Source organism: Miscanthus floridulus, chromosome 19 (genome assembly GCF_019320115.1).
Source record: "Miscanthus floridulus cultivar M001 chromosome 19, ASM1932011v1, whole genome shotgun sequence".
Taxonomy (NCBI): domain Eukaryota; kingdom Viridiplantae; phylum Streptophyta; class Magnoliopsida; order Poales; family Poaceae; genus Miscanthus; species Miscanthus floridulus.
The window spans coordinates 26,040,245-26,065,344 of NC_089598.1; the positions used below are offsets into that span (position 1 = coordinate 26,040,245).

Consider the following 25,100-nt stretch of genomic DNA (forward strand, 5'->3'; position numbering starts at 1 on the left):
TAGATCTTAAGGGCTAAAATTTAGCCAACTAGTTGTTAGACTGACTCCAACAGTGTGACCCAAACCGGACACCTATTTCACCGTTTAGGTAACGCACAATAAAAAAAAAAGCTACGTACACATACCTTGACCTCTCCAACAGATGCCCCAAATCCCACCCATGATATCCGTGCTCTCTCTCCTCTCTCTCTCTCTCCACGCTCCCTCACTCTCTTCTCTCCCCAGGCGGCAGCAGCACCTCGCCAGCGGTGGCAGCGGGGCCACGACGCCCCTCGGCGCGGCGGCGCACTGGCGCAGGCGGGCTCGGCGGTCTTGCGCTGGCAGCCTAAGCGAGGGCATCTCTCGGCGTGGCGGCGCACCGGCGTGGTGGCTCAGAGGCGCTGGTGGGCCCGGGCGCGGGCGCCCTCGACGTGGCGGCGCACCGACGCAGGGCAGGGGCCCGGCGGCCTTGCGCAGGCGGGCCAGGCGTGGGAGTCCCCCGGCGCGGGTAGGCCCCGGTTGTGGCCATGGGCGCGGGGCGAGGGTGGCCCCCAACGCGGCAGCGCACCAGCAAGGGCGCGGGCGTGGCGCAGGGCGAGGGCTGCCCCTGCTGCGGCGGCGGACCCCTGGCGCTCTCTCCTTCGTCAACTCCTCCCGCGGCGGCCAGCCTCCTCCACTCCAGTCCTCCCCGAATCCGCCTCGCCACGCCGCGCCGCTCCGGGCGCTCCTCGCCTCGAGCCCGCCTCGCCCCGCCGGCCGCGCTCCACCACGGATCCGCCTCGCCGAGTCGAGCCGGCCGCGCCCTGCCCCGACGGTTCCTACAAGCCCACCACTACATGTTTGCGTCGTCTCTCTTCGAAGACGCAGATTTGCCTTCTGAATCGCCGAGTACCCAGAATGGGTATCTGGTTTCGGTCTTCCGTTGGAGAATGGTTTTGGTGCCCAAAAACACTGTGCATAACGTATTTTTGCGTTTGGGTCACGCCGTTGGAGACGGTCTTAGTCGAAAGGATCCGAACAGGGCCTTAAAATATGTTGCCATCACGTTCAACACCGCAAAACTACCGGTGAAGCGTAAAACTAAATATTCAGGACACGAGCAGTCCTGAATACTACAGTCGGTAATTGGTCTCCATGAGCTCTAGAGAATTCAGCTAAATTCCTTCGACTGAGAAGACAATGTCATTGATCAAGAAATGCCAACTTCTTCGTCAAGAAGATTCAATTTCTTCACGGCTTGAGGGTCTGCTTGCAGAAAGACTTTTTGGGTGCAAGAACAGATCGAGGGTTTCCCCTGAGTGTCGATCTGCTTGCCAAACCGGACAACAGAGGTTACAAGATTTGAGTGGATCTTGTCGGCCTCGTTGTAAGATTAGCACTCTAGACGTGGTGCTGAACCAATGAATTGAAGCCCCAGACGCAAGAGGCTCACGTGAAACTTGCCACTAAACCAATGAAGCCCCGGACGCAAGAGGCTCACGTGAAACTTGCCACTAAACCAACGAAGCCCCAGACGCAAGAGGCTCACGTGAATTAAACTTGCCACTAATCCAGCCCGAGGACATGGCATAGGCTACTACTAAAGACGACAATGCGTGGTTGTGCCATTTGTGGCAGCAAATTGTAGCAGTAGGCATTCCAAGAACCTCGCTGGGAAATGACAGACAGCACCAGCACCGGCACGTACACGCCCTTCCTCCTCATGACGAACATAAAGCTAGCAGCACAGTGCAGCGGTGGACGCCACAGCCGTCCTGCCGTTGGCCCCTTCGCCGGAGCGCTGCCGCCAGTGGTCATGGCCGGCAAGCAAATCCTGCTGGTTCGACGGCACCCTCCGGGGCCCGGGAGGCATCTGCCTTCACTTGGTTGGACTAGCAGGGCCGCCGGTGTCGTCGTTGCTAGTGCCACCGCCACCGCCACCGCCGCCACTAGTAGTAGGCAGTCAAAAGAGGAGGATCGTCGTGCGAGCAGAAACGTCTCCGGTTTTCAGCCATCCATCTGGGGAGATTTCTTCCTTACCTACTCCAGTCCTCTGGCTACGTCGTCCGCTCAAAAGGTTTGTAACAATCTAAATTAAGTGGCATCTTGTTGATCTAAACTCGTTTATTTTAAGCTGAGCATTGATCCGCCATGCATCTGAAAACATTTCAAGTTTTCAACAGGCATGGATGGTACATCGAGCAGAACAACTGAAGGAACAAGTGGCAAAACTGATAGCAGCTTCAAGTGCTTGTAGTCTGTACCATAGGATTCATCTCATTGATGTCTTGAAGCGTCTTTGTCTGGATCATCTTTTTGAAGACGAGATCAATGATATGCTAACTCGAATTAGTAACGTTAATGTTTGTGGCTGTGATCTTCAAACGGTGGCTATGTGGTTCTATCTTCTCCGAAAGCATGGATACAGGGTCTCATCAGGTAACCAACTTCTCCGAAAGCATGTATACAGGGTCTCATCAGGTAACCAAAACACATTAAACTTCTGATTTGCAGCCTTTACAAAACAAAATCATTTTGCTCATTAAGTACACTGCAGGATATTAAACGGCATCATAATTTATCTTAAACTGAAATATTATGCTGCAAATTGGTCTATAGTAATGTCGACAGACGTCGGCAATCCTCCGAGGGGTATCCCACGAAGTTAGATGGATCGACAGAGGAGCGTGAGATAAAAAACAAGAAGGCAACAGAGACACACGAGTTAGACAGGTTCAGGCCGTCAGTATGACGTAATACCCTACTCCTGTGGTCTATTGGTTTATATTAAGTATCGTATGATATTGCATGAGTTTGGAAGGGGTCCCTGCCCGCCTTATATAGTCCGGGGAGCAGAATTACAAGTAATAACTGATTACAGGAATCTTGGAATTATACATATCCTAACAGATCTCGTAGTATCTTCAGAATATCTTCTAGATGTCTTGCGGGAGGCGCCGAGCAGAGTCGTGCCCCCCACAGCTAGTCCCCGAGCGCCTTGTACCCATTGTGCGACACCATCTTGAGCTTGTCCAAGCAGGTGCGAGCGAAGCCGAGCAGTCAAACTCATGATCCAAACACCGTGATGAGCTGCCGAGCAATTGTGAGCAGTTGCCGAGTAACGTGTACTATCACCGAGCAGCGCGAACCGTAGCCGAGCAGCATAACCCAAGCACGGCTTGCCATAAGGGTGTAAGGAGCTCAAGTTCAGAATCAAAAATTTCTTCGCACTAGACCAAGTGTGCCCACCAGATACGCGTAGTGCGGTATCTTCAGCACCAGATACGAGTAGTGTGGTACAGCCATGAACCAAGGGTGTAAGGAGCTGGCCGACCAAGTATGGCGTGGTAGGCGGTGTTGAAATCGACGACGTAGAAGTTGATGTGCTCGACGCGGTAGTTGCTTGCCGTGCCGAATTGTACTGGTAGGGTGATCTCTCCAAGCAGTTTGGAGGCCCTGCCAGGTACCACACCCCAAAAGGAGGAGTCAGAGGGTGTGGGATCTGCTAATCCGAGGTCCAACTCCTTTAGGGCTCTAGCGAAGTGGAGATTCAGAGCGCTCCCACCGTCGATGAGCACTTTTCTGAAGAGCACCTTTTGGGCGGTTGCGTCGAGGACGAGGGGGAAACGCCATGTGTAGGGAATGTTTGCCCACTGGTCGGTCCGACTGAAGGTGATGGGGACCTCGGACCATGGGCGATAGCTGGGGTTGGCGACGGCATCCTCCGTGGTGACAACGAGCACCCACCGTGCGGCGAGCTTCTGTTCTCTTCTGCTCTCAGTGGAGGCGAGGCCCCCAAAGATGGTGGCGACCACATTGTTGTGGTCCTGGAAGGCATTGTCATTGCCCCCAGGTGGTCGGCGACCTCCGGCTCCTCCGTTGGCGTCGTCGTCTAGCTTTTTGTCCTGGAACTCCTTAGCCAAACCGAGACAGTTCTTCATCTTGTGCTTGGCGTTCTTATGGAGAGGGCATGGGCCGTCGAGGATCTTCTTGTACTGCTCGTCGTAGTTGCACTTGGCGCGAGGTTCATAGACGGCAGCGACGATGTGGTCTGGCCGCCGGCGGCGATTTTGACCAGTCTTGGGTCCTTCTGGCCGTTCACGGCTGCTGTCACGATGGTAACTGCGGTCGTCGTGGCGGCGGTCGTAGTGGCGGCGGTCATCGTAGCGGCGTGTTGGGCGATGAGTGCCTGCATCATCATTGAAGCGCACCTCGGCTTCCTCGGTGTCGGCGTACTGGTTGGCGGTTGTGATCATCTTGTCGATCGCGGTGGGTGGCTTGCAGTTGAACTTGGAGCGAAGCTCGCGGTGATGGAGTCCTCGGATGAAGGCGGTGATGACCTCGGCTTCCATGATGTTTGGAATAGAATTCCTCATCTCAAAAAAACGTCAGATGTAGTTATGGAGGAGCTCGGATGGCTTCTGGTTGATGCGGTTGAGATCATGCTTGGTTCCCGGTCGCGTACACGTAGCCATATAATTGTCGGCGAAGACTTTTTTCAGCTCTTCCCAGGATCCGATGGAGTCCAGGGCGAGGCTAGTAAACCAGTTCATGACGGTTGGCGCGAGCATGATGGAAAGATAGTTCGTCATGACACCGGTGTCTCCTCCGACGGTGCGAACAGCAGTGGCGTAAGCCTGTAACCACTGTGTTGGATTCATCCTCCCCTCATAGGGCTCGACCCCAGTGATTTTGAAACCATGGGGCCACTGAAGTGTTCGGAGCGCCCTTATGAATGCCGGGGGCCCCTTGGGGTTGTCGGCGCCGTTATCTGCAGCGTTGCCGCCGGTGATTGGCTCAACGGCTGAGTCCAGGTTGCCGTACTCTTGCTCATACTCCTGGTGGTGGCATACTTCGTCTTCATGGCGACTGAAGCGGCGTTCGTCGATACGTCGTCGTGCATCTTAGAGATTGTTGAGGTGCACCCGGACGTCCTGGTCGACCTCCTGGTCGTGTTGGCGGTGATGTTCGGCGTGGTTGCCCCTAGCTCCGCCCTGGAGGGGTTGCCTGTCATCGCGGTGCTGGTCGGTGAAACGACTTTGGCGGCGATCGGTTCTTGTGGTGACTGATCGGTGAATCGAAGTGGTGGAGTATGAAGGTCTCTAATCCTGGTGAATCTCATTGACCTGGTAGTGCGCTGCTTTAAGCATGGCGGCGACCTTGGCGAGCTCATTGACGGCCACTGCTAGATTGGCGCTTGGAGTCTTGAAGACGTCGTGGCCGTCAACGCGGAGAAACTCTTCGTCGAGGTTGTGCTGGAGTGGCCTTCCTTGCGAGTCGAGTTGCTGCTCAGGCATCGCAAGGGCATTTCGTTTGCTCGGTGTTGTGCGCAGTTGACGTTCTGGTTCTCACGAGCGGCGCGTTCCTCCTCGGTCTCGCCGTTCCGAGGGGGGCTGTCGACGCTGACGTTGAAGATCGCACCACCCCGAAAAGGAGGGAGAGGAAGTTGCTCGGTGAAGGTTTCAGCGAGGGTCTCCGTAGAGCCTTGGGACTCGGAGTCTAGATTCTCCTCCGGGATGGTCTGGAGGGACGCTCCAGAGCATCGGCTGACGTGGAGCATGTTGACGGCCGGCGGAGGCTGGTCGGCGATCTGGTCGGCGAGAGGATGGATGTCTCCCACCTGGTCGGCGAATTTGCCCCTTAGGGCGTCTTGGAAGGTGGCGGCGACATTGGTGAGCCCGAAGGGCAGAGCCACAACTCCCGGTGTTTTCCGAGCAGCCTCCGATAGATTTGGATCGGAGGGTGGTTGGCGCTGAACCAAAGTGTCCAGAGCCGATTCGGCGATGGAGAGGCAATCGGCGAGCTTCAGACCGACCCAATCGATGGATTCGATCAGATCATCGTTGTTGATCTGCCTCCTCTGGTAGCGAGGAAGCAGGCAGTGAGTTGCTGATGAAGGCGACCTCAGAGGTGGTTTCGAGATCAGATCTACAATCGCAGGTGCGGGGATGATCGGCACAGAATTGATCTGCGCCGGCTCGAGGAGCTCTCCGATTCCGTTAGCGTTGATGATCCAGGAGATCGATCCGACCGTGAAGATCTGGCCGGGCTACGGGAGGGACGAAGAGCCTGCGGAAAAAGCCATCTTGTTCGACAGGGAAACAACACGTAAGCCCCTACCTGGCGCGCCAACTGTCGACAGAATATCGTCGGCAGTCCTCCGAGGGGTATCCCACGAAGGTAGATTGATCGGCAGAGGAGCATGAGATCAAGAACAAGAAGACAACAGAGACACACGAGTTAGACAGGTTCAGGCCGTTAGTATAACGTAATACCCTACTCCTGTGGTCTGTTGGTTTGTATTAGCTATCGTATGATATTGCGTGAGTTTGGAGGGGGTCCCTGCCCGCCTTATATAGTCCGGGGAGCAGAGTTACAAGTCGGTTAGATCTGAGAAATAACCGGAAAGTAATAACTGATTATAGGAATCTTGGAATCATATATATCCTAACAGATCTCGTAGTATCTTCAGGATATCTTTCAGATGTCTTGCGGGAGGCGCCGAGCAGAGTCGTGCCCCGCAAGGCTTCGTCTCGTGGGCTGGGCCGCCCCTGGGGGCGCAGCCCATGTTGTCTGCCGTGGATATCCGGGGTCATGCCCCCCACAAGTAACATCCAGAAGAGGTGATACAAAGAAAAATATTATTTTTGTTCGGAGTATAATTCTAGAATTATCTGTTCCAGATGTCTTTGCCAAGTTCAGAGACGAACAGGGGTGTTTTGCAGCAAACAATCCAAGGGATCTACTGAACCTTTACAACGCTGCTTGTCTCAGGACTCATGGAGAGATAATACTTGATGAGGCTATTTCCTTCACGACGAAGTGTTTAAAATCAGTAGCACCCAACATGGAAACATCATTAGCAAGTGAAATAAAGCGTGTGCTTGAGATCCCGCTTCCTCGAAGTGTAAGAATTTATGAAGCCAAATCTCATATAGCTGAATATGGAAGTGAGACTGAAGCTAATGAAATGGTAATGGAGCTAGCAAAGCTCAACTATAATCTTGTGCAGCTCCAACATCAAGAAGAGCTGAAAATCATAACAAGGTGAAGTGACTTACTCCATCCATTTAAAATTATAGGTCACTTAGCAATGTCGCTAGTCAAACTTCTCTAACTTTGACCAAATTTATAGAAAAAGCACCAACATTTAGAACATCAAAGTAGTTTATTAAATTCTTCATAGAATTTATATATTTTGATAGTGCATAGATGTTAGTATATTTTTTGCTAAAAACTTAGTCAATATTAATTAGAGAAGTTTAGATTATAACAAAACTAAAGTAACATATAATTTAGAACTGAGGGACTATACTATCGTGAATCACAATTATATATGGCTGGGTGACACCAATAGATGGTTCCACCTCAGGTAGTTCATGTATACCCAATTTCTTTACTTTACATCTGTAGAAGTTCAATTTAATGTGCCGTGGGTCACCTAATGGTCTACAAAACAGAACTTGCATTCCTAATCACAAAAAAAAAATATGGAGACTACCATGATATCAATTTTTTTTGTGGGCATTATTACACATTTCATATTTGTAGTTGTGGTTTAATTAAGAATGAGCAGGTGGTGGAATGATCTAGAACTTCAATCAAGGCTATCATTTGCTCGAGACAGAGTTGTGGAGTGCTACTTTTGGATGGTGGGAGTATATTTTGAACCAATTTACTCAAGAGCTCGAGTAATATTGTCAAAAGTTCTTGCCATTGTGTCCTTATTGGACGACACTTACGATGTCTATGGAACTTCACAAGAGTGTGAGTTATTTACCAAGTGTACATAGAAAGGTTTGTACTTTTGATGACTGAAATGAAACTCTTTATCTACTACGAATAATACTAGAAGAAAAAAATGTAACTAACACAGGATGAAAATTGCTTTGGTCCAGCTGGGACACTGCAGTCACCAGAGGTCTCCCAGAGAACATGAAGTTCATTTTTGGGAAAATTTTGGATACTTGCCAAAGCATTGAGGATGAGCTAGCACCGGAGGAGAAATACCGCATGCCCTACCTAAAAATTTGTGTGAGTGAATTTTTCCCATATTGTCAGTATATTTAGTACTTAGTTTACATCTCCTATGGTGTCAATTAATTGACCTACAAGCCTTATATTCATTATCAACACAAAAGCCTAGTTTTCATTCATGTCAGCGTGCCCCTTACATGGTTTATCAATTATCTACATCCTTCATCCTAAGGGTGCAAATGTGCTGATGTTTCTGGACCACTGGATCACCCAAATAGTGATTCAGAGCTCTCTTTTTTTAATATCTAGATATTTTCTACAATATTGGATACAAATTAACAAACTATCCCCTCAGATATCATTCCAATATAAGAACAATTAACAAATATCCGCCAAATATCAGATATCTGGTTGGATAATTTTCATAGTTAGGTCCGATAACCAAGTAGACCCAAAATAGACTGGTTAGGATGCCTGTGACTGTTCCACTCCCACCGCTCTTCGGCGACGAACCTAGAAACCAATCCACAGATCGATGCAAACCAATCTTTGAAACCCGAAACCTATATGCTACCAATCCTGATGCCGATGGACTCTCCAACAGCCAACAAAAATCCCAGAATCAGGTTGATATCTAAACAAGAACTAGCGTAGCTACAGTAAACTCAAAGAACTTAGAAGCCTGTCTACATCTCTACTGTAAGGTACCAATCAAAACTATACTAGGTCTCTAAAAAAAAGTCCACCGCTGAGAGACTACAACCATTGTGCACCAACGAAATTATACCCAGGATTATCGTATCATTAAAATCTATAGCTCCTAATCCTTTCTCATAGGCTTCAACTTGATCCGATGGCCAACGTTATTTGGATCTCCCCCACCAAGGCTTCATCGCACGCCTCACACATCCCGCAGTCTTCGGTAAAATAGAAACCAATAGAAGTCAATCAAGGCAAATATGAAAGTTAGTCAAGGTAAATAGGAAGGAGGGATCCATGAATCCGATCAAGGCAATTTCCAACACATCCCGTAGTCTACGGTAAAATGAAAACCAATGGAAGTCAATCAAGGCAAATATGGAAGTCAGTCAAGACAAATAGGAAGGAGGGATCCGTGACTCTGATCAACGCAATTTTCAAAATTGTCATTATAATGGAAAAACCCACGCCGAGCCTGGCCCCATCTGACGCACCCCTTCCAAAACTCTTCGTGTCGTTCTGGTATTGCGTCAATAAGGAATGGCGACAGACCTGCCAACATACCCACTCGCATGTTTCTGTCAAGAACACGTGGGACCTAGTTTGGTGACCCCACGCGTCAGTAGGAGCAGTGGAGCGTCTGCAGCATGGCTAAACCTAGAAAGGTCTACCCCTTTCTTCTCATAAAATACCAACGGCGGACAAGGAAGCAAAACGGGTCACTTACAGTCCGGGCCCACAGAGAGGAGATCGGTGAAGAGGTTTAGCACATTTGGTTTTGCCTATTTTTAAAAAAATAGAAGAAATATCCAGTTTCATCCTCCAAAGAGAGGAGTTAGACCACTATGTTACAAAAGTAACACACTACACGCCCCGACCGAGTTTACAAAATAAACGAACCGACTTGACACGTGATTATGAAAATAAAAGGCCATTATGAAATAGAACACGCAAGCTAGAGACAATTAGTTTTGTTCTAATTTTTAGATATATAGCTTTTGCTATGCACCTAAATATACATTATGTCTATATACATAGTAAAAACTACTTCCTCCATTCCAAATTATAAGTCGCTTTGATTTTTTTTGGTACATCTAATTTGTTATGCATTTAGATATAATAATATGTCTAGATACATAGCAAAATGGATGAACCAAAAAAGTCAAAGCGACTTATAATTTGGAATGGAGGGAGTATGTATCTAGAAAAGTTGGAACGACTTATAATTTAAAACAGATGGAGTACTTAAAACTTACTAAATAAATCAATTGATTATGCCAAGAAGAAATGCTTTTTTTTTCTTTTGTCCAATATTTTTCATTAGTTAGCTTTCTAATACCCAAAAATCATCTGAAGAAAGAAAAACAGGATGGGAGAGAGGGAGAAACCGAGGAACAACCAGATAAATATCCATCGCGGTTGCACACATATATTTACGACTATATCTACTATTTAATTTTAAAAAAGATCAAATACAATTTTTTCTTTCATTTATCAAAAGTGAATTATAGAGTTACTTTAAGAAGCTATATCTACTTTAAGAAGCTTGGTACGTCATCTTTGATTATTTGGGATAAAGTTTGCATGAAGTGGCCATGAAGATCTCCAAGACATGTTTAAAGACTTAGGTAGATTATAAATTATATGGTTAATGCGAGAAATAACTTTATTATGCCTTGTTACGTGTAAGTGTTTCTCAGATTGTATATGCATGGTCATATACAATTGTGTGAAAGTTGAAGTCTAAAAACAAAAATCGTTGTTTGGTTGTTTCCATGTACATCCATGAAATAAAGCCGTAACGTTAGCACAGGCACTATACTAGTATCCTAAGGTCATGGCTGGGTGTTCTGAAGATCAAAGTAGCCAAAATCCTTGACGATGTCTTCAAGATTCCACCACATCCGGGGCCTGCAGTTTCAGCATCAACTCACCCCATTATTGATCTTGAAGGTCATGAAGACAGGAAACACCCCCACCTCCCACGTGCTGAAGAAAGGGAAATTACAGGTAATTAGAGGCAGTGAATTGGGACATGAAGAGATCAGTTATGAGTTCAATGAATTCCCCTTTAAAAGTTCCAAGAACAGCTTACAGATTCTTCCAAAAAGTTTTCTTCAAGTCCAGAACCAGCCCACTCTGCCCTCAAGGTGTTCGCTGATTTGCTCAATGGCGGAACACCCAGAACAGCTCATGGCGCTTGAAGGTGATGGGATGGGTGGTGCTCACCCTGTCCCAATAGGCTCGACAAAGGAGGTGGGGGAGAACAGCAAGGCCGAGGGAAAGCGTGTCCTGGTCATTGACATGACCGGGGCACGCAAGCCCTCGCAGCACTTGGTGGTCGGCTTCTTCCTCTCTATTCTGCTGGTGAGCTCAAGATAGCTGATCGATCACATGAAGAAGGTATGGAAGATCCATGGGGAGATGGACGACAGTCCACTGGAGGTGGAGACGGGCAGGAAGTTCGTCCTAGAGTTCTCGTAGGAAGGTGATTGGAGGCATGCCATCCTGGGCGGACCTTGGCAGTACAAAGGTGATGCCTTCCTGGTGGAAGGGCTAGCAGCAGGAGCTGATTCGTCATTGGCTCTCTTCACCCATGTGCCAATGTGGGTGCAGTTTAGGAACATCCCGTTCTACCTCCTCACCAAGAAGCTGGCCCATGATCTCAGGGAGATCATCGGGTCAACTATGAAGATCGACGACAACGCAAGAGGCTACATCAACGACAAGTTCATCAGAACTAGAGTTCCGCTCCCCTTGTTCATGCCTTTGTAGAGGGAGATTACGCTGGTCAATGAAATCACAGGTGATGAGGTCCTTGTCCAAATCCAGTACGAGAGATTACCAAATTTTTTCTTGTTCTGTGGATTCATGTAACATCTCTGGTGTTACGAACTTGCTTAGCACCTAGGTTAAGGCCTCGGGAAATCTAGCCGAACGAGTTTTCAAATTTTAACGAGTTAAAACACACATGAAACGGAAAGCAATTTCGGTAAACAAAAACAAAATATAATGTATGTATAGTGCTTATGTAAAAGGATGAGCAAATAGTGTAGTTAAGAGTGCATCTTTAGATTTGGGAAGTGAATAGTGTTAACTAGAGTTTTGGGAGCTCAAACATCGAATCCGAGCTCTGGACCTTCTAAGACTAAAAGGAAGAAGACAATGCCATCTTGGCGTTTACGTTTTAACTAAAATACTTAAGCACTAGCTCAACGGTTTTGTTTTGTTGGTTGCCTCTAGGTGAGTGCTTTAGCCGGGTGTAGCCTATGGATGAGATGGGGTTGGCGTGGCATCGCAAAAATTGCCTTAACTTCGTTAGAACGCACTGTCGGTTTTGTTTCAGGCTTCAGTCGTGAATGAGTGTTTAGCGTGATGAGCTCATGTTGGCATCCTTCCATTTCCCTCTCTAGTCGCTCTCTAGGAGCGTGGTTTGCTTTGCCAGCTAGGTGTTAGTATCGGCCCTAGGTTGGTAACTTTGGTTGAACCTCCACTGAGCTAGGTTTGAAGTTTGGCGCACTCCAAAAATCATGCAAGCAGGTGGTTCGGCCGTTCAGGCCTGGGGACACAGTCACCGCGTCCGGTGTCGCGCCATCGCGGGCTACCTGCACTGCTGCCGGCCGCTGCTACCACACACTGCACCACGCGTTGGCTGGCTTACCCTATGACCATGACCGATGTCCCGCTGGCCAGCTGTGTGGCCATCGGCTGCTCGTCGGGATAGGCGTGGCCACAGCCGCTCTCCGCCGTGCACGGGATGCTATCAACCGTGGCGCTGTCTCAGCGCACATGCAGGGCTATGCCTTGTTCTCTTGTGGTTTTAGTCACTGTAGTGCTCGCCCTCCGCCACTCAACCCACCTACCCAGCTCTACTCTCGGTGGCATGGCGTGACTTGCCGCGTCGTGAGGTCACACTGCCGTGTGCACATGGCCACACAGGCACCCCCTAAAGGCTCCACCCAAGCATTAAACAACATGACCCTTGCCCTCGTTCATGCGATTGTGTCCTCGTGCTGCCATGCCTTGTCAGGTCTTGGTCGGTTCACCTCAGTCGGGGCCACTCCCTGCGATGTGGCGGTGGCAGTGTGCCGCTCTCCTTTCCCCTTCATAATCACCAACTCAAAGCTTCCCAGCCCAATTCCGTTCTCGTCGGGTCTAGTAGTGGTCCGTCTATGGCCAATTTTGGGCTTTGCTTGCCGCTGGCCATGAGCACCGCCGTGGCCAGTGGGTTGGGGGTAAGTACCAACCCATGGGGAAAGGACTCAACTAGCCATGTTACTAGACTCGTCTTGATCCCTTCTAGCTAGTGCTTGCGTCAGGTTGGTCTGGATTTCCATCTTGGGTGCGGTGACGCATCGAAGCCACGCTCGGAGCGTCGTCGTGCGACGTGGGCATGTCGGGGACCAATACTAGGGTACCAGAAGAGGAGGAGCTCATGACCATCAATGTAGACTCATCCGAGCAGTCAAGAGTGCGACTATAGCTCCAACCAACCCCTAGGTGTGTGGGCTCCACCTGGCTCGACCTCTGGGGCGGATTCTGCCTCGCCTGACCTCTAAGGGCTGGTTCCACCTCGCCTGGCCTCTGGGGAGGACTCTGCCTCATCGAACCCCTAGGCTAGGGGCTCCACCTCGCCCGACCCTTGGGTCTGCGCTCTGCTTCGCTCGACCCTTGGGTCTGCGCTCCACCTCGCCCGACCCTTGGTGTGCGCTCCGCCTCGCCTGACCCTTGGGTCTATGCTCTACCTCGCCTGACCCTTGGGTCTGCGCTCTGCCTCGCTCGGTGGAGACCCATATGGTCGCCAACCACTCCAGGTCCAAGCATATGGGCCTGAGTCAAAGCTTTGACACTAGGGAAGAGACCGGCACACCCTGATGTAACTTGTGGCCTCGATGGGCCATATCTGAGGGTTCACATCAGGAACAGCGTCGAGCGTACCAATGCTATTCTGCCTAACCCCTGTACAAACACTGACGGGCACGTCAATTCACCATGATGTCCGCCAAGATGAATTGGAGCGCCATGACCGACAGACGACGCCTATGCATGGCGCCGGTGATGGACAGGGCCACGATGTGAAGCTGTCCCTATTAACATCTACAGTGTTGGTGGGGCCCACATGAAGGAGAAGAAGGACCCACGATCCTGAAGGTCTTCCTCTCCCTCTCATTCTCCCCTCTTCATCCGCTGTAACCCCTGCTTTCCCTTGGCCTATAAAAGGGAAAGCATGGCATCCCATTTAAGGCATCGACTGATCGACGCATCGCAACACATCACATCGATTCGGTCTCAAACCCATCAAACCCCAAAACACATGGCTGAGCAGCAACCGAGCTCCCTCAGCACCCATTTATTCCTTTCACCAGAGACTTGGGACATGTCCCTCTCTCGCCCATTTGTAACCCCTACTACAAACTTTCAGTGCTAATAACAGGAGCAACAGCAATGAACTAGACGTAGAGGCATTTAGCCTGAATCAATATAAACCTCATGTCCTCCAAGCACACCATACAACCCAGACGTGTAATCTTAGAAATTTACTTGTTGGTGGCAACTCGAAACACCGATAGTTGGCATACTAGGTAGGGGCCTTTTGCGTGTCTCGACATCCACACTAGGCCTTAGATGGCTAATCGCAATGTCAGCTAGGTCCTGGGTGCACACGTGTGCTTCGAGGACCTAGACTTCATCGTCATGATGGAGGGAGAGCTGGCGCTGGCTCCCACAACCATCCAATGACTCCACTCTGCCAGCCTTGACACGATCGTCGAGGTGCTTGAGGAGCTACAGCTGCACACACCGGAGGCCCGCGCCCCCGGGAGCAAGTGGCTCCTCGGCTTCGGCTACGGGAGGTTAGAGCACTAGCTCGGCACCTTCCTGGGACCCTGACCATCCTAGGAGGACTTGCGCCACCTTACCTTCTCGTTCGCCAATGTCATGGTGCAGCTTGCCGGGGAAGAGCCCATCTCCCTAGAATACCTCATCTGAACACAGCAGAGACCGAATATGTCGCAGAGACCATTGGCCACTTTGTGGCACAATGCACCCCTCGGTCCCCTATGAACGATGAGTTCATGGGGATGACCGAATATGTCATAGAATCTTTCCATGACCTCCTCGTAGGAGAGTTAGAGTCACCCTCTGACTCTGACTATAGCAGGGGAAGCCATCACCCCTCTCATGAATGTTTCATGGCAAGTACCCCTGAGGGACACGTCGAAAGCATCCACGAGGAAGAAGCTACCCCAATGAATGACCTCGATGACGAGGCTGAGGGGGAGGTAGGGACTCCACCCCGCTTGTGGGTGGAGCAACTAAAGGCTCGGCACTAAGAGCTCGAGGAAGCATGACTCTAGCTCGAGCAGGAGTGCATAGAGCTCGATCGAGAGATCGAGCACCACAGAGACAGAGGGCGCGCCCATGCCATGGCCCACGACATGAATCGAAGGATCATCATGGATGATGAAGCCCTCCCACACTTCGCCCGGGTGAGCCAGAACATCACTACGGCGGTAGCCTTGCTCCATGGGCTTTTGGGGCCCACGACGCTAAAGGATTGTTGGGCCCATCATGAGATTTGCTCGCTACTCGAGTGTGCGGCGGTGTAGCAGGCTGAAAGCTCGTTGTCTCATTGACACAAGCTCGACACTAGCCAGTGCACACCCTTGGAGTGACCCAACAAGGATGCATCAATCCACCTAGCCCTACAAGGTGGCAGGCTGCGCACCGCAGCCCTGGTGCATGAGCGTATCGGCCACAATCGTGATGCGTGTGACACCCTCGATGCCCGTAGGTGTGCTCATGATGATCCGAGAGAGGGAGCTAGCCACGGCTATCACCCTCGCCATGGCGGATGCTATGACAGTGGCAAGGACTGAAGCCTAAGCCTTGGCCTGCCAGGACCTCAGGCCTTCGGCCGACACATCCTCAATGCAGCCTTCCCGCCAAGGTACTGACCACCAACCAACATCACAAAATACTCTGGGGAAATGAACCCCAAACTATGACTCGAGGATTATCTGCTTGCATGCCAAGCTGGTGGAGCAGATAATGATGATTTCATTATCCGCAACCTTCTATTGTTCGTGGCTGATTAGGCGCGAACATGGTTGGAACACCTTTCGCCCAACAGAATCCAAAGTTGGGCGGACCTGAAAGGGATCTTCATGGGGAACTTCTAGGGCACGCATAAGTATCCTGGGAACCCATGGGATCTCAAAAACTGCCAATAGAGGGCTGAGGAAACCCTTCGTGGGTACATTCGGTGCTTCTCCCGACAGTGCAATGAGCTGCCCAATGTCGTTGACACTAACATCATAGGGACCTTCTTGTCTGGGACCACCTGTGAGTCCCTGGTTCACAAGCTGGGTCATAAGGGCCCATGAACCACCAAGGAGCTCCTCAACATTGCCACCAGCCATGCCTCGGGCGAGGAGGCAGTCGAAGCGATCTTTGACCATCCCTAAGGCAAGGCGAAGTGGGAAAAGGACGCTGGCGAAGGTGCTTCCAACCGTTCCATGAAGAAGAAGAACAAGCAGCAGCGTGAGGGCTCGCTCGTGGCTGCTGCCGACCGCAGAGGGGGTCGGAAGCCCACAGAGGGTACCCCTAACCCCTTCGAGAAGCTACTCAAAGGGCCATGCCCGAACCATGCCTTCCCCATCAAGCATCTATACAAGGACTATGGCCTCATGAAGCAGTTCCTATCTGGAGGCTCCGACAAGGGGGAGCATAGGGGGGACCCTAACCCAGCTACAGATGACACCAAGGGGAAGGATGGTAGCTTTCCAACGCCAAATGGCTGCCTCATGATCTTTGGAGGGTCAGTGGCCTATGACTCCAAGCGTCGCCAGAAGCTCGCACACTGCGAGGTCTATACGGCTGAGCCGGCCACGCCTACCTTCCTCCGGTGGTCAGAGTTCACTATAACCTTTGATCAGACCGATCACCCAGAAAGCATCCTGCAACCAGGGAGATATCCACTCATGGTCGACCTAATCATCGACATGAAGTGGCTCTCCAAGGTATTGATGGACAGCGGCAGCGACCTCAACATCATGTACGCCAAGACACTAGACACCATGGGCATCGACCGATTGCGCATCCAACTGACCAGAGCGCCTTTCCACAACATTGTGCCTAGAAAGCAGGTCGTGCCACTTGGGTAGATCAATCTGCCCATCACCTTTGGGGATCCATCCAATTATAGGACGGAGACCCTCACCTTCGAGGTGGTAGGGTTTCATGGAACCTACCACGCCATCCTTGGACATCCATGCTATGCGAAGTTCATGGCCATCCCCAACTATGCCTACCTAAAGCTAAAGATGCTGGGCCTAAGCAGGGTCATCACCATTGGCACCTCCTTCTAGCACGCCTACGAGTGCGAGGTCAAGTGCTGCGATCATGCCATGGCAATTGTCGCCTCAAAGGAGCTTGCGGCCATTAGGAAGGAGGTCGCCAAAGAAGCACCTAACCCCAAGCTATCAGCTAGGTCTTCCAAGCCAGTGGAGGGTGCCAAGGAGGTCCTCATAGACCCCAGCGGCTCCAACAGCAAAGTGGTGTGTATTGGCACCATGTTTTCCTCCGAATAGGAAAGCGCGCTCATCGACTTCCTCTGCGCCAATAGAGACATCTTTGCGTGGAAACCCTTGGACATGCCAGGCATTCTGAGAGAAGTCATCGAGCATGCCTTGAAGATCAGGTCAGGCTCTAAGCTAGTGAAGCAGCGCCTGTGTCGCTTTGATGAGGGGAAACGTAGGGCCATTAGTGAGGAGATTGTGAAGCTACTGGCAGCTGGGTTCATCAAGGAAGTGTACCACCCCAAGTGGTTAGTCAATCCTGTTCTTGTACGAAAGAAGAGTGGGAAATGGAGAATGTGTGTTGACTACACGGGTCTCAACAAAGCATGCCCAAAGGATCAATTTCCTTTGCCACGCATAGACCAAGTAGTCAACTCGACCTCAGGGTGCAAAACCCTTTGCTTCCTTGATGCGTACTTCGGGTATAATCAGATCATGATAAAAGAGTCCGACCAGCTCATGACGTCTTTCATCACCCCATTCGGATCATTCTGCTACGTCACAATGTCATTCGGTCTGAAGAACATTGGGGCTACATACCAGCATTGCATGCTTAGGTGTTTCGGGGACCTCATCCGGTGAACCATTGAGGCCTACATAGATGACATCATTGTCAAGTCCAAATGGGCTGACTAGGTTGTAGCCGGCCTTGAGCAGACCTTCGGAAAACTCCAAGCAAACATCCTTAAGCTCAACCCCGAGAAGTGCATTTTTGGGGTCCCAAGGGGTATGCTGCTGGGTTTCATCATCTCCGAGCGTGGCATCAAAGCCAACCTAGAGAAGAACTTGGCCATCATAAGGATGGGCCCAATTCAGAACATAAAGGGGGTACAACAAGTTATAGGATGCCTCACCGTGCTTAGCCGCTTCATCTCATGCCTTAGCGAATGAGGTGTCCCCCTTTATTGGTTTCTAAAGAAGGCCAACCATTTCGAATGTTCGTCCAAGGCCCAGGAGTCACTTGATAGGCTCAAGCAGCTTCTGACAAAGGCCCTGATCCTGGTTCCTTTGACCGATAGAGAACTACTTCTGCTCTACATTGCATCCACCACACAAGTGGTCAGCGTCACCTTGGTGGTGGAGCAAGAGGAAGAGGGACACGCCCTCAAAGTATAGTGCCCTGTGTACTTTGTTAGCCAGGTTCTGTCTGATTCCAAGACCCGCTACCCCCAAATCCAGAAGCTCCTATACACCATCCTCATCGCCAAGAGGAAGCTACGCCACTAGTTCGAGTCACATCCGATGACAGTTGTGATGTCCTTTCCCCTCGGTGAGATCATCTAAAGCCAGGATGCCTAGGAAGAATCATGAAGTGGGCACTCAAGCTGATGGGTCAAGGCACTTCATATGCCTCTTGAACGGCCATCAAGTCCCAAGTGCTGGTTGATTTCATTGCGGAGTGGACCAAGATCCAAATGTCACCAGTAGTCATCGACCAGGAGTACTAGACGATGTACTTCGATGGGTCACTAGTGAAGAAAGGCGCCAGCACGAGGCTGGTCTTCGTTTCACCCCTTGGGGTGCGTATGGGGTACATGGTTCGCATCCATTTCCCCTCCTCCAACAATATGGCTAAATATGAGGTGTTCATCAATGTTCTGCGCATCGCCATCAAGTTGGGTATCCAACGCCTCGATGTTCGGGGCAACTCCTAGCTGGTCATCAACCAAGTCATGAAGGAGTTGAACTACCACAACACCAAGATGGCTGCATACTGCTGAGAAGTTCGCTAGCTAGAGAACAAGTTCGATGGTCTCGAGCTCAACCACATCTCGAGGCATCTCAATGAGGTGGCTGATGCCCTGGCGAAGGCGGCGTCCGACCGAGAGCCGGTGCCAATGGGCGTCTTCGCCAGCGATCAGCACAAGACCTCGGTCCACTATGAGGAGCCAGAATGAGCCGATGGTGGGCCACCTGCCCTGGGCTTAGGGGTTAACTAGCCGTTGGCTCCATCTGACCCCATGGTCATGGAGCTTGACGAGGATCCAGCGATAGAGCCTGACCCTCTGGTCGACTGGAGGACACCTTACCTCAACTACCTCCTCCATGAGGCGCTACCGATGGACAAGACAGAGGCTTGGTGGCTCATGTGTCGTGCCAAGTCTTTTGTCGTTATTACACCGGGATCCTACAGCGCTGCATCCCCATCGAGCCGGGGAAGCGGTTGCTGAACGATATCCATGGTGGAATCTACGGTCACCATGCCGCACCTTGAACCCTTATCAGAAACACATTCCGACATGGCTTCTACTAGCCAAAAATGGTAGCCGGCACTAAACAGATTATGCGCACCTATGAAGGGTGTTAGTACTATGCTCGGTAGACCCACTTGCTGGCCCAAGCGATCCAGACAATCCCCATCATATGGCCATTCATGGTCTAGGGCCTCGACCTGGTCGAACCTCTCAAAAGGACACCTAGGGGCTACTCCCACTTGCTTGTCACCATAGACAAGTTTACAAAGTGGATAGAGGCTTGGCTGATCTCTGCTATCAAATCCAAGCAAGTCATGCTATTCTTCCTTGACATCATCCATCGCTTTGGGGTTTCAAACTCCATCATCATGGACAATGACACGCAGTTCACCAGAAAGAAGTTCCTCCAATTTTGTGATGAATACCACATCCGGGTCGATTGGGCCGCTGTGGCACACCCCCACATGAACGAGCAAGTCAAGCGCATGAATGGCAAGGTCCTACAAGGCCTCAAGCCTAGGATCTTCAATCGATTGAACAAGTTTGGTGCACGATGGGTCACAGAGCTTCCCGCGGTGCTCTGGAGCCTAAGGACAACCCCTAGCCAAGCCACCGGCTACACACTATTTTTCATGGTCTATGGTTTCGAGGCGATCCTCCTGACCGACCTCAACTATGGAGTGCTAAGGATCAGGGCGTACGACAAACAAGGAGCCAAGGCATCCCTCGAGGATGCCATGGACTAGTTGGATGAAGCATGCGATGTCGCCCTACTCCGCTTGGCCAAGTACTAGCAAGCGTTGCACTAGTACCACAGCTGTCGAGTGCGGGGTCAGGCCTTCAACATTGGAGACCTGGTGCTCCGCATCATTCAGAGCAATAAGGACCACCACAAGCTCTATCATGGGATGGACCATATGCCAAAGTGGAGGTTCTCCGACCAGGCGCCTACAAGCTCAAGACCATCAACGGTGAAGTCTTCGTCAATGCCTAGAACATTGAGCAGCTATGTCGCTTTTACCCTTAATAAATGCACACTTTCTCTTATCAGTTTCGCTATCGAACTCCCTGATCTTTATTGACACCTGACCCCAGCAACAGCGGGGGTCGAGCCTCACTCAAGGGCTAATAAGAGTGTACATATCCGATAGACATTTTCTATGCCTGACCCACTCTCACATTAAGACCTAGAAGCGAGGTTTGTGGAAATAAACGCTGAGTAAACCTGGTCGGACTAGGAGAGACCTACGCCTCGGCAGCTACGGCAACTTTGCTCACCAGTGTGATCAGAGTTTTTTCCACACCTCAGGTTTTTTGGGCCTCAGCTATGAAAAGTGTCGGTGCACATCTAAGAGTTTATCCACCTAGCCAACTTTCTCTGTGCCTGACCCCCTCTCATGTTAAGACCTAGGAGCTAGGGTTGTGGGAGCAAACTCTAAGTATAACTGATCAGACTGTGAGAAACCTATGCCCCAGCGGCTATGGCGCCTTTGCTCACCAGCGTGATTAGAATTTGCTCACCCATGCCCCGAGCTCTATGGCCTTAACGACGAAAAGGGTTGGAACGCACTAACCTTTTTATACAAAAAGGGGAGAAAGGCTAAAAATCTGTTAGGCTATAACGGAATTTAAGAGCTTGTCCATTTATTACAAGTTCATCGCCTGGGTTATCTGCCTAACTAAATTCTTGCATGGGATGTTCTTATCCTCTATCTCCATAGGTTAGTCCTGTCCCAGCGGGTCATACAAGTCGACCGAGTAGCTTAGCCACTGCTGAGGGACGGGTAGGGAGCAACATGATGCCCCACGCGGGTTATGCTGACCCCGTCACGAACGATGGACCCAGATTTCGCTTGAACTTATCCGGTAAGAGCTCCCCGAACCCGTCACTCACACCATCAAGGTAAGTCCTGTGCTAGCGGGTCACCCAAATCGATCAAACAATTCGGGCCACTGCTTAGAGATGGGTCACCCTTACTTTACACATGCTTCCTTGTATTAATTTCGCTATCGAGCCTCTAACCCCAACAATGGTGAGGGGTCAGGCCTCGCTCGGGGGCTAGCAAGAGTGTCTGTTCGGTAGACATTCTCTATGCCTAACCCCTCCTCACATTAAAAAACTAGAGGCAAGGTATGTGGAGACAAACACTGAGCCAACCTAGTCAGACTGCAAGAAACCTATGCCCTAACGGCCACGACGTTCTTTGCTCACTAGCATGATCGAGTTTTTGTCCCCACATCCCGAGCTTTAGCCTCTGCCTTCCCAAGAAGGGTTTGGAGGGGTCCACCTATGGAATCTCCATCGAGGAGAGGTCGGCAGGTCGCCTAAGCTGATCAAATGGCTTGGGTCATGGCCAAGAGACATGTAAGGAGCAGTGGGGTACCCCATGTAGGTTACGCCAACTCCATCATGAATGATAGACCTAAATCCCACACGAACATATCCGGTAAGAGCTCCTCGAACCCGTCACTTGAGCCATCGAGGTAACTTTACCAAGCCCCACTTTGCTTTTCCATTGCATAATCATTCATTCATCCATTCTCATGCATGCATTCATACATTCATTAATTGATTCATTCATTCATCATACATTCATCCCATACATCCAAGCATTGCATATGCAACTGCTGCATCACAATGCTTCACATCGTGTCACGAAGCGGTAGTTGTCTCATTCGATATGAGAGGTGACCGACTGAGGTTCGAAGGCCGCCCCACAAAGGGCTCGAGGCCACCTTGCATCAAATAGAGCTAGGGGAGAAAAACATAGATGAGCCCCAGCGGCCTTACCCGACTCCGCTTAGAAACGGACAGGGACATCTAGACCTTTCTCGTTCGATCCTAACCTCGAGCTAAGCCCACAGAATGTCCATCGAGGAGAGGCCAACGGGCTACCTGAGTCGCTCTCTAAAGCGACACGAGCATCTGCTAGGAGGCAAGTTAAGGAGCAGTGGAATGCCACATGAGGGCTATGCCGACCCCATCAGCGGATGACGGACCCAGATTCCACTCGGACATGCCCATTAGCGAGCTCACTAAGCGTGACACTCAAGCCATCGAGGCAAGTGTCGTTAGCTTAGCCCCTCTAGTTGTGGAAACCGAGGATGAGGTGACACATGAAATTTGGCCGACACCTATCGAGGCCCATGGGGCTTAGGGGCTCGAGCCACCTGACCCAAACTCAAGAATCCACCTGATTGGGGTTCAAAGGCTAGCCCACAAAGGGCTTGAGGCCACCTTGCATTGAATAGAGCCATGGGAGAAAACATAGACAAGCCCCAGCAGCCTTTGTCTGACCCGCTCAGAAGCGGACATGGTCATCCAGACCTTCTCATTCGATCCTGACCTCAAGTCGGGCCCACAAAATCTCCATCAAGGAGAGGGCAGCAGGCCACCTGAGTCACTATCCAGAGTGACATAGGCATCTATCAGGAGGTAGGTTAAGGAGCAGTGGAATGCCACATGAGGGCTATGCTAACTCCGTCACAAACAACAAACTCGGATTCCACTCAAACATGCCCGTTAGCGAGCTCACTGAGAGCATCACTCGAGCCATCGAGGCAAGTGACGCTAGCTCAACCCCTCTGGTTGCGGAAACCGTGGATGGGACGACGATCACAAAGACGAGCTGACCCTCGACCGGACCACTGCTACGCGCAGGGGCTTGAGGAAAGTTGGACCCACAAGGAGACCAAACATGCGGTTGCAGAATGATGGCTCAGATCCTAAGGAGGGGTATGCACAAAAACAAGAGACGCTTTTCTCCTACTAGTTTCGCTACCCTCTCCTCGATCTTTAGTGACACCCGACCCCCAGCAATGACAAGGGGTCAGGTCTCACTTGGGGGCTAATAAGGGTATATACACACCCTTTCTAAAACAGTCACCGTGCCCAACCTCTTCCACATGCTAAACCTAGTGGCAAGGTCTACGGAAACAAACGACTAAGCAAGAGGCTGGTCAAACTACAAGAAACCTATGCCCCAGCGGCTATGGCACTCTTACTTACTAGCATGATTAGAGTTTCCCTCCTACACCTCAAGCTCTATGGTCTTAACAAACAGAAGGGTCAGAACGCATGAACCCCTTTTCACACATAAAAAGGGAGGAAAAACAAATCTGTTCGCACCAAAACAAAAAGGATAGACTTGGTCAAACGAAACAAAATGACAAGTTTGTTTAAAATAATACACAAGGGTCGGCACCTGTCCGCTGATTACAAGAATGATTGACTGACCTATTCAACTAACTATCCCCTCTAAGGGAGAACCATGCTTTCGATCCTGTGCTCTAGGTCCTGCAAAAGGGGAGCCACCGCCACTTCCATCTCATCCAGCTCATGGACTTCATAGCCAGGCATGAAGCCATGGCTCATCGTCTCTAGATCAATGTTGTCCCCATAGTGAGAGTGAGCAATCACAAAGGATTGGTTGACCTCGATGCAAAGAGCGTTCCTCTTAAGCTGGCGCACCCAAGCCATGATCTCGATGGCATGGGCCATGAGCGAGCTGGTCCCCTCTGACCGCGCCACCTCAAGGTCATCACAGACCACTTCGAGGGTGGCACTTAGGATACCGAGCTCGTCGCTCTCCGCATGAAGATTCCTCCTTGCCTCAGCGAGGTCCATGACTAGCCCAGCAGAAATGCTCTTGGCCTCTAGCTTCTGGGTCATCGCATTTCTGAGCTCGGTCTGGAGGGAGCCGACCTTCTGTTGCGCATCATCACGCTTTGGTAGGCCTAGTCACGCTTCTGGAAGGCCTAGTCGCACTACTCGTGAGCCACACCATGTTCTGAGTGGAGCTTCTCTGTGGTTTGGAGTAGCTCATCCCACTCCTTGCATAGCCGAGTGACTGTCATGGCATCTAGGCTCGCCCTCTTCTCTAGGGCCACGAGCTTCTCCTCGGCTCCTAGCTTTAGCTCCCTTTCCTTCTCAACCTCAGCCAGGTGGTCGAGCATTCACTGGCGGGTCTCGGCATCCTTCTAGAGCAGCTCGTCCCTCTCCTTCCTAACCTTGGAGGCCTCCTCGTCATCCCTCTAGGACCTTGTCGATAAGGCCTTGAATGCCATCTTGGCCTCGTCAGCGTGCCGACGGGCCTTGGCCACACGCGATCAAAGATTGTCTGCCTCCTCGGACACCCTCTGCTAGGTGGCAACAAGCTGAGCAGTCACCTCCCCATGCAGTCGCACCTCCTTGACAAGGCAGTCCCAGGTTTCCTTCTATTCACGAAGGAACCGAGACTTCCCGTGGCTACGAGCGATGAGGGACTGAAAGGAGACGATGGTTAGAATACAAAAATATATGGAGATAGGAAAGGGCGAGAAGCAGGATCAAGCAAATACCCAGCCAAAGGGAACAATGACATCGTGCAAGGCACCCCTGGCATGGTCCAGGGCTTTGAGCACGAAAGCGATCCCTGCGTCAAGGCTCTCCCGCTCCATGCTCTCAGCGGCAGCGTCGAGGGCGAAAAGCGTCGATGCCAGATCCTCTAGATTCGACCACTGGCACTAAGGCTTGCCCCATGTAGGCGAGCCACTGCCCACCGATGTTAGGGCCAGGGACATCTCCCTGCTGATACCGGGCGCTGCCGACCGCTCTCGCCATGACGTCCCCACCGAGGGGCCCCCTCTGGCAGAGGAAGGATTCAGCGGTGTGGACATTGACCTCTCTCCTAGCACCATGACTCTCGTGGAC

General features: G+C 51.0%; 1 protein-coding gene across 5 annotated transcripts in view; it reads left to right on the plus strand.

Moving 5' to 3' along the window:
- Positions 1–1,624: 1,624 nt before the first annotated feature.
- The window catches only part of LOC136529020 (alpha-terpineol synthase, chloroplastic-like), a 59,091-nt gene continuing 35,615 nt past the window's right edge, over positions 1,625–25,100 (plus strand). For 3 of the 5 annotated variants that reach the window (XM_066522044.1, XM_066522043.1, XM_066522045.1), the window contains exons 1-6: positions 1,625–2,035; positions 2,142–2,397; positions 6,431–6,581; positions 6,733–7,005; positions 7,535–7,755; positions 7,857–7,992. In XM_066522044.1, the coding sequence (XP_066378141.1) occupies positions 1,637–2,035; positions 2,142–2,397; positions 6,431–6,581; positions 6,733–7,005; positions 7,535–7,751 (1,296 nt within the window). In that variant the 5' untranslated portion in view covers positions 1,625–1,636 and the 3' untranslated portion in view covers positions 7,752–7,755; positions 7,857–7,992. Of the gene's footprint in view, positions 2,036–2,141; positions 2,398–6,430; positions 6,582–6,732; positions 7,006–7,534; positions 7,756–7,856; positions 7,993–25,100 lie in introns of those variants that run through there. The other 2 variants (XM_066522047.1, XM_066522046.1) reach the window with 2 other exon arrangements.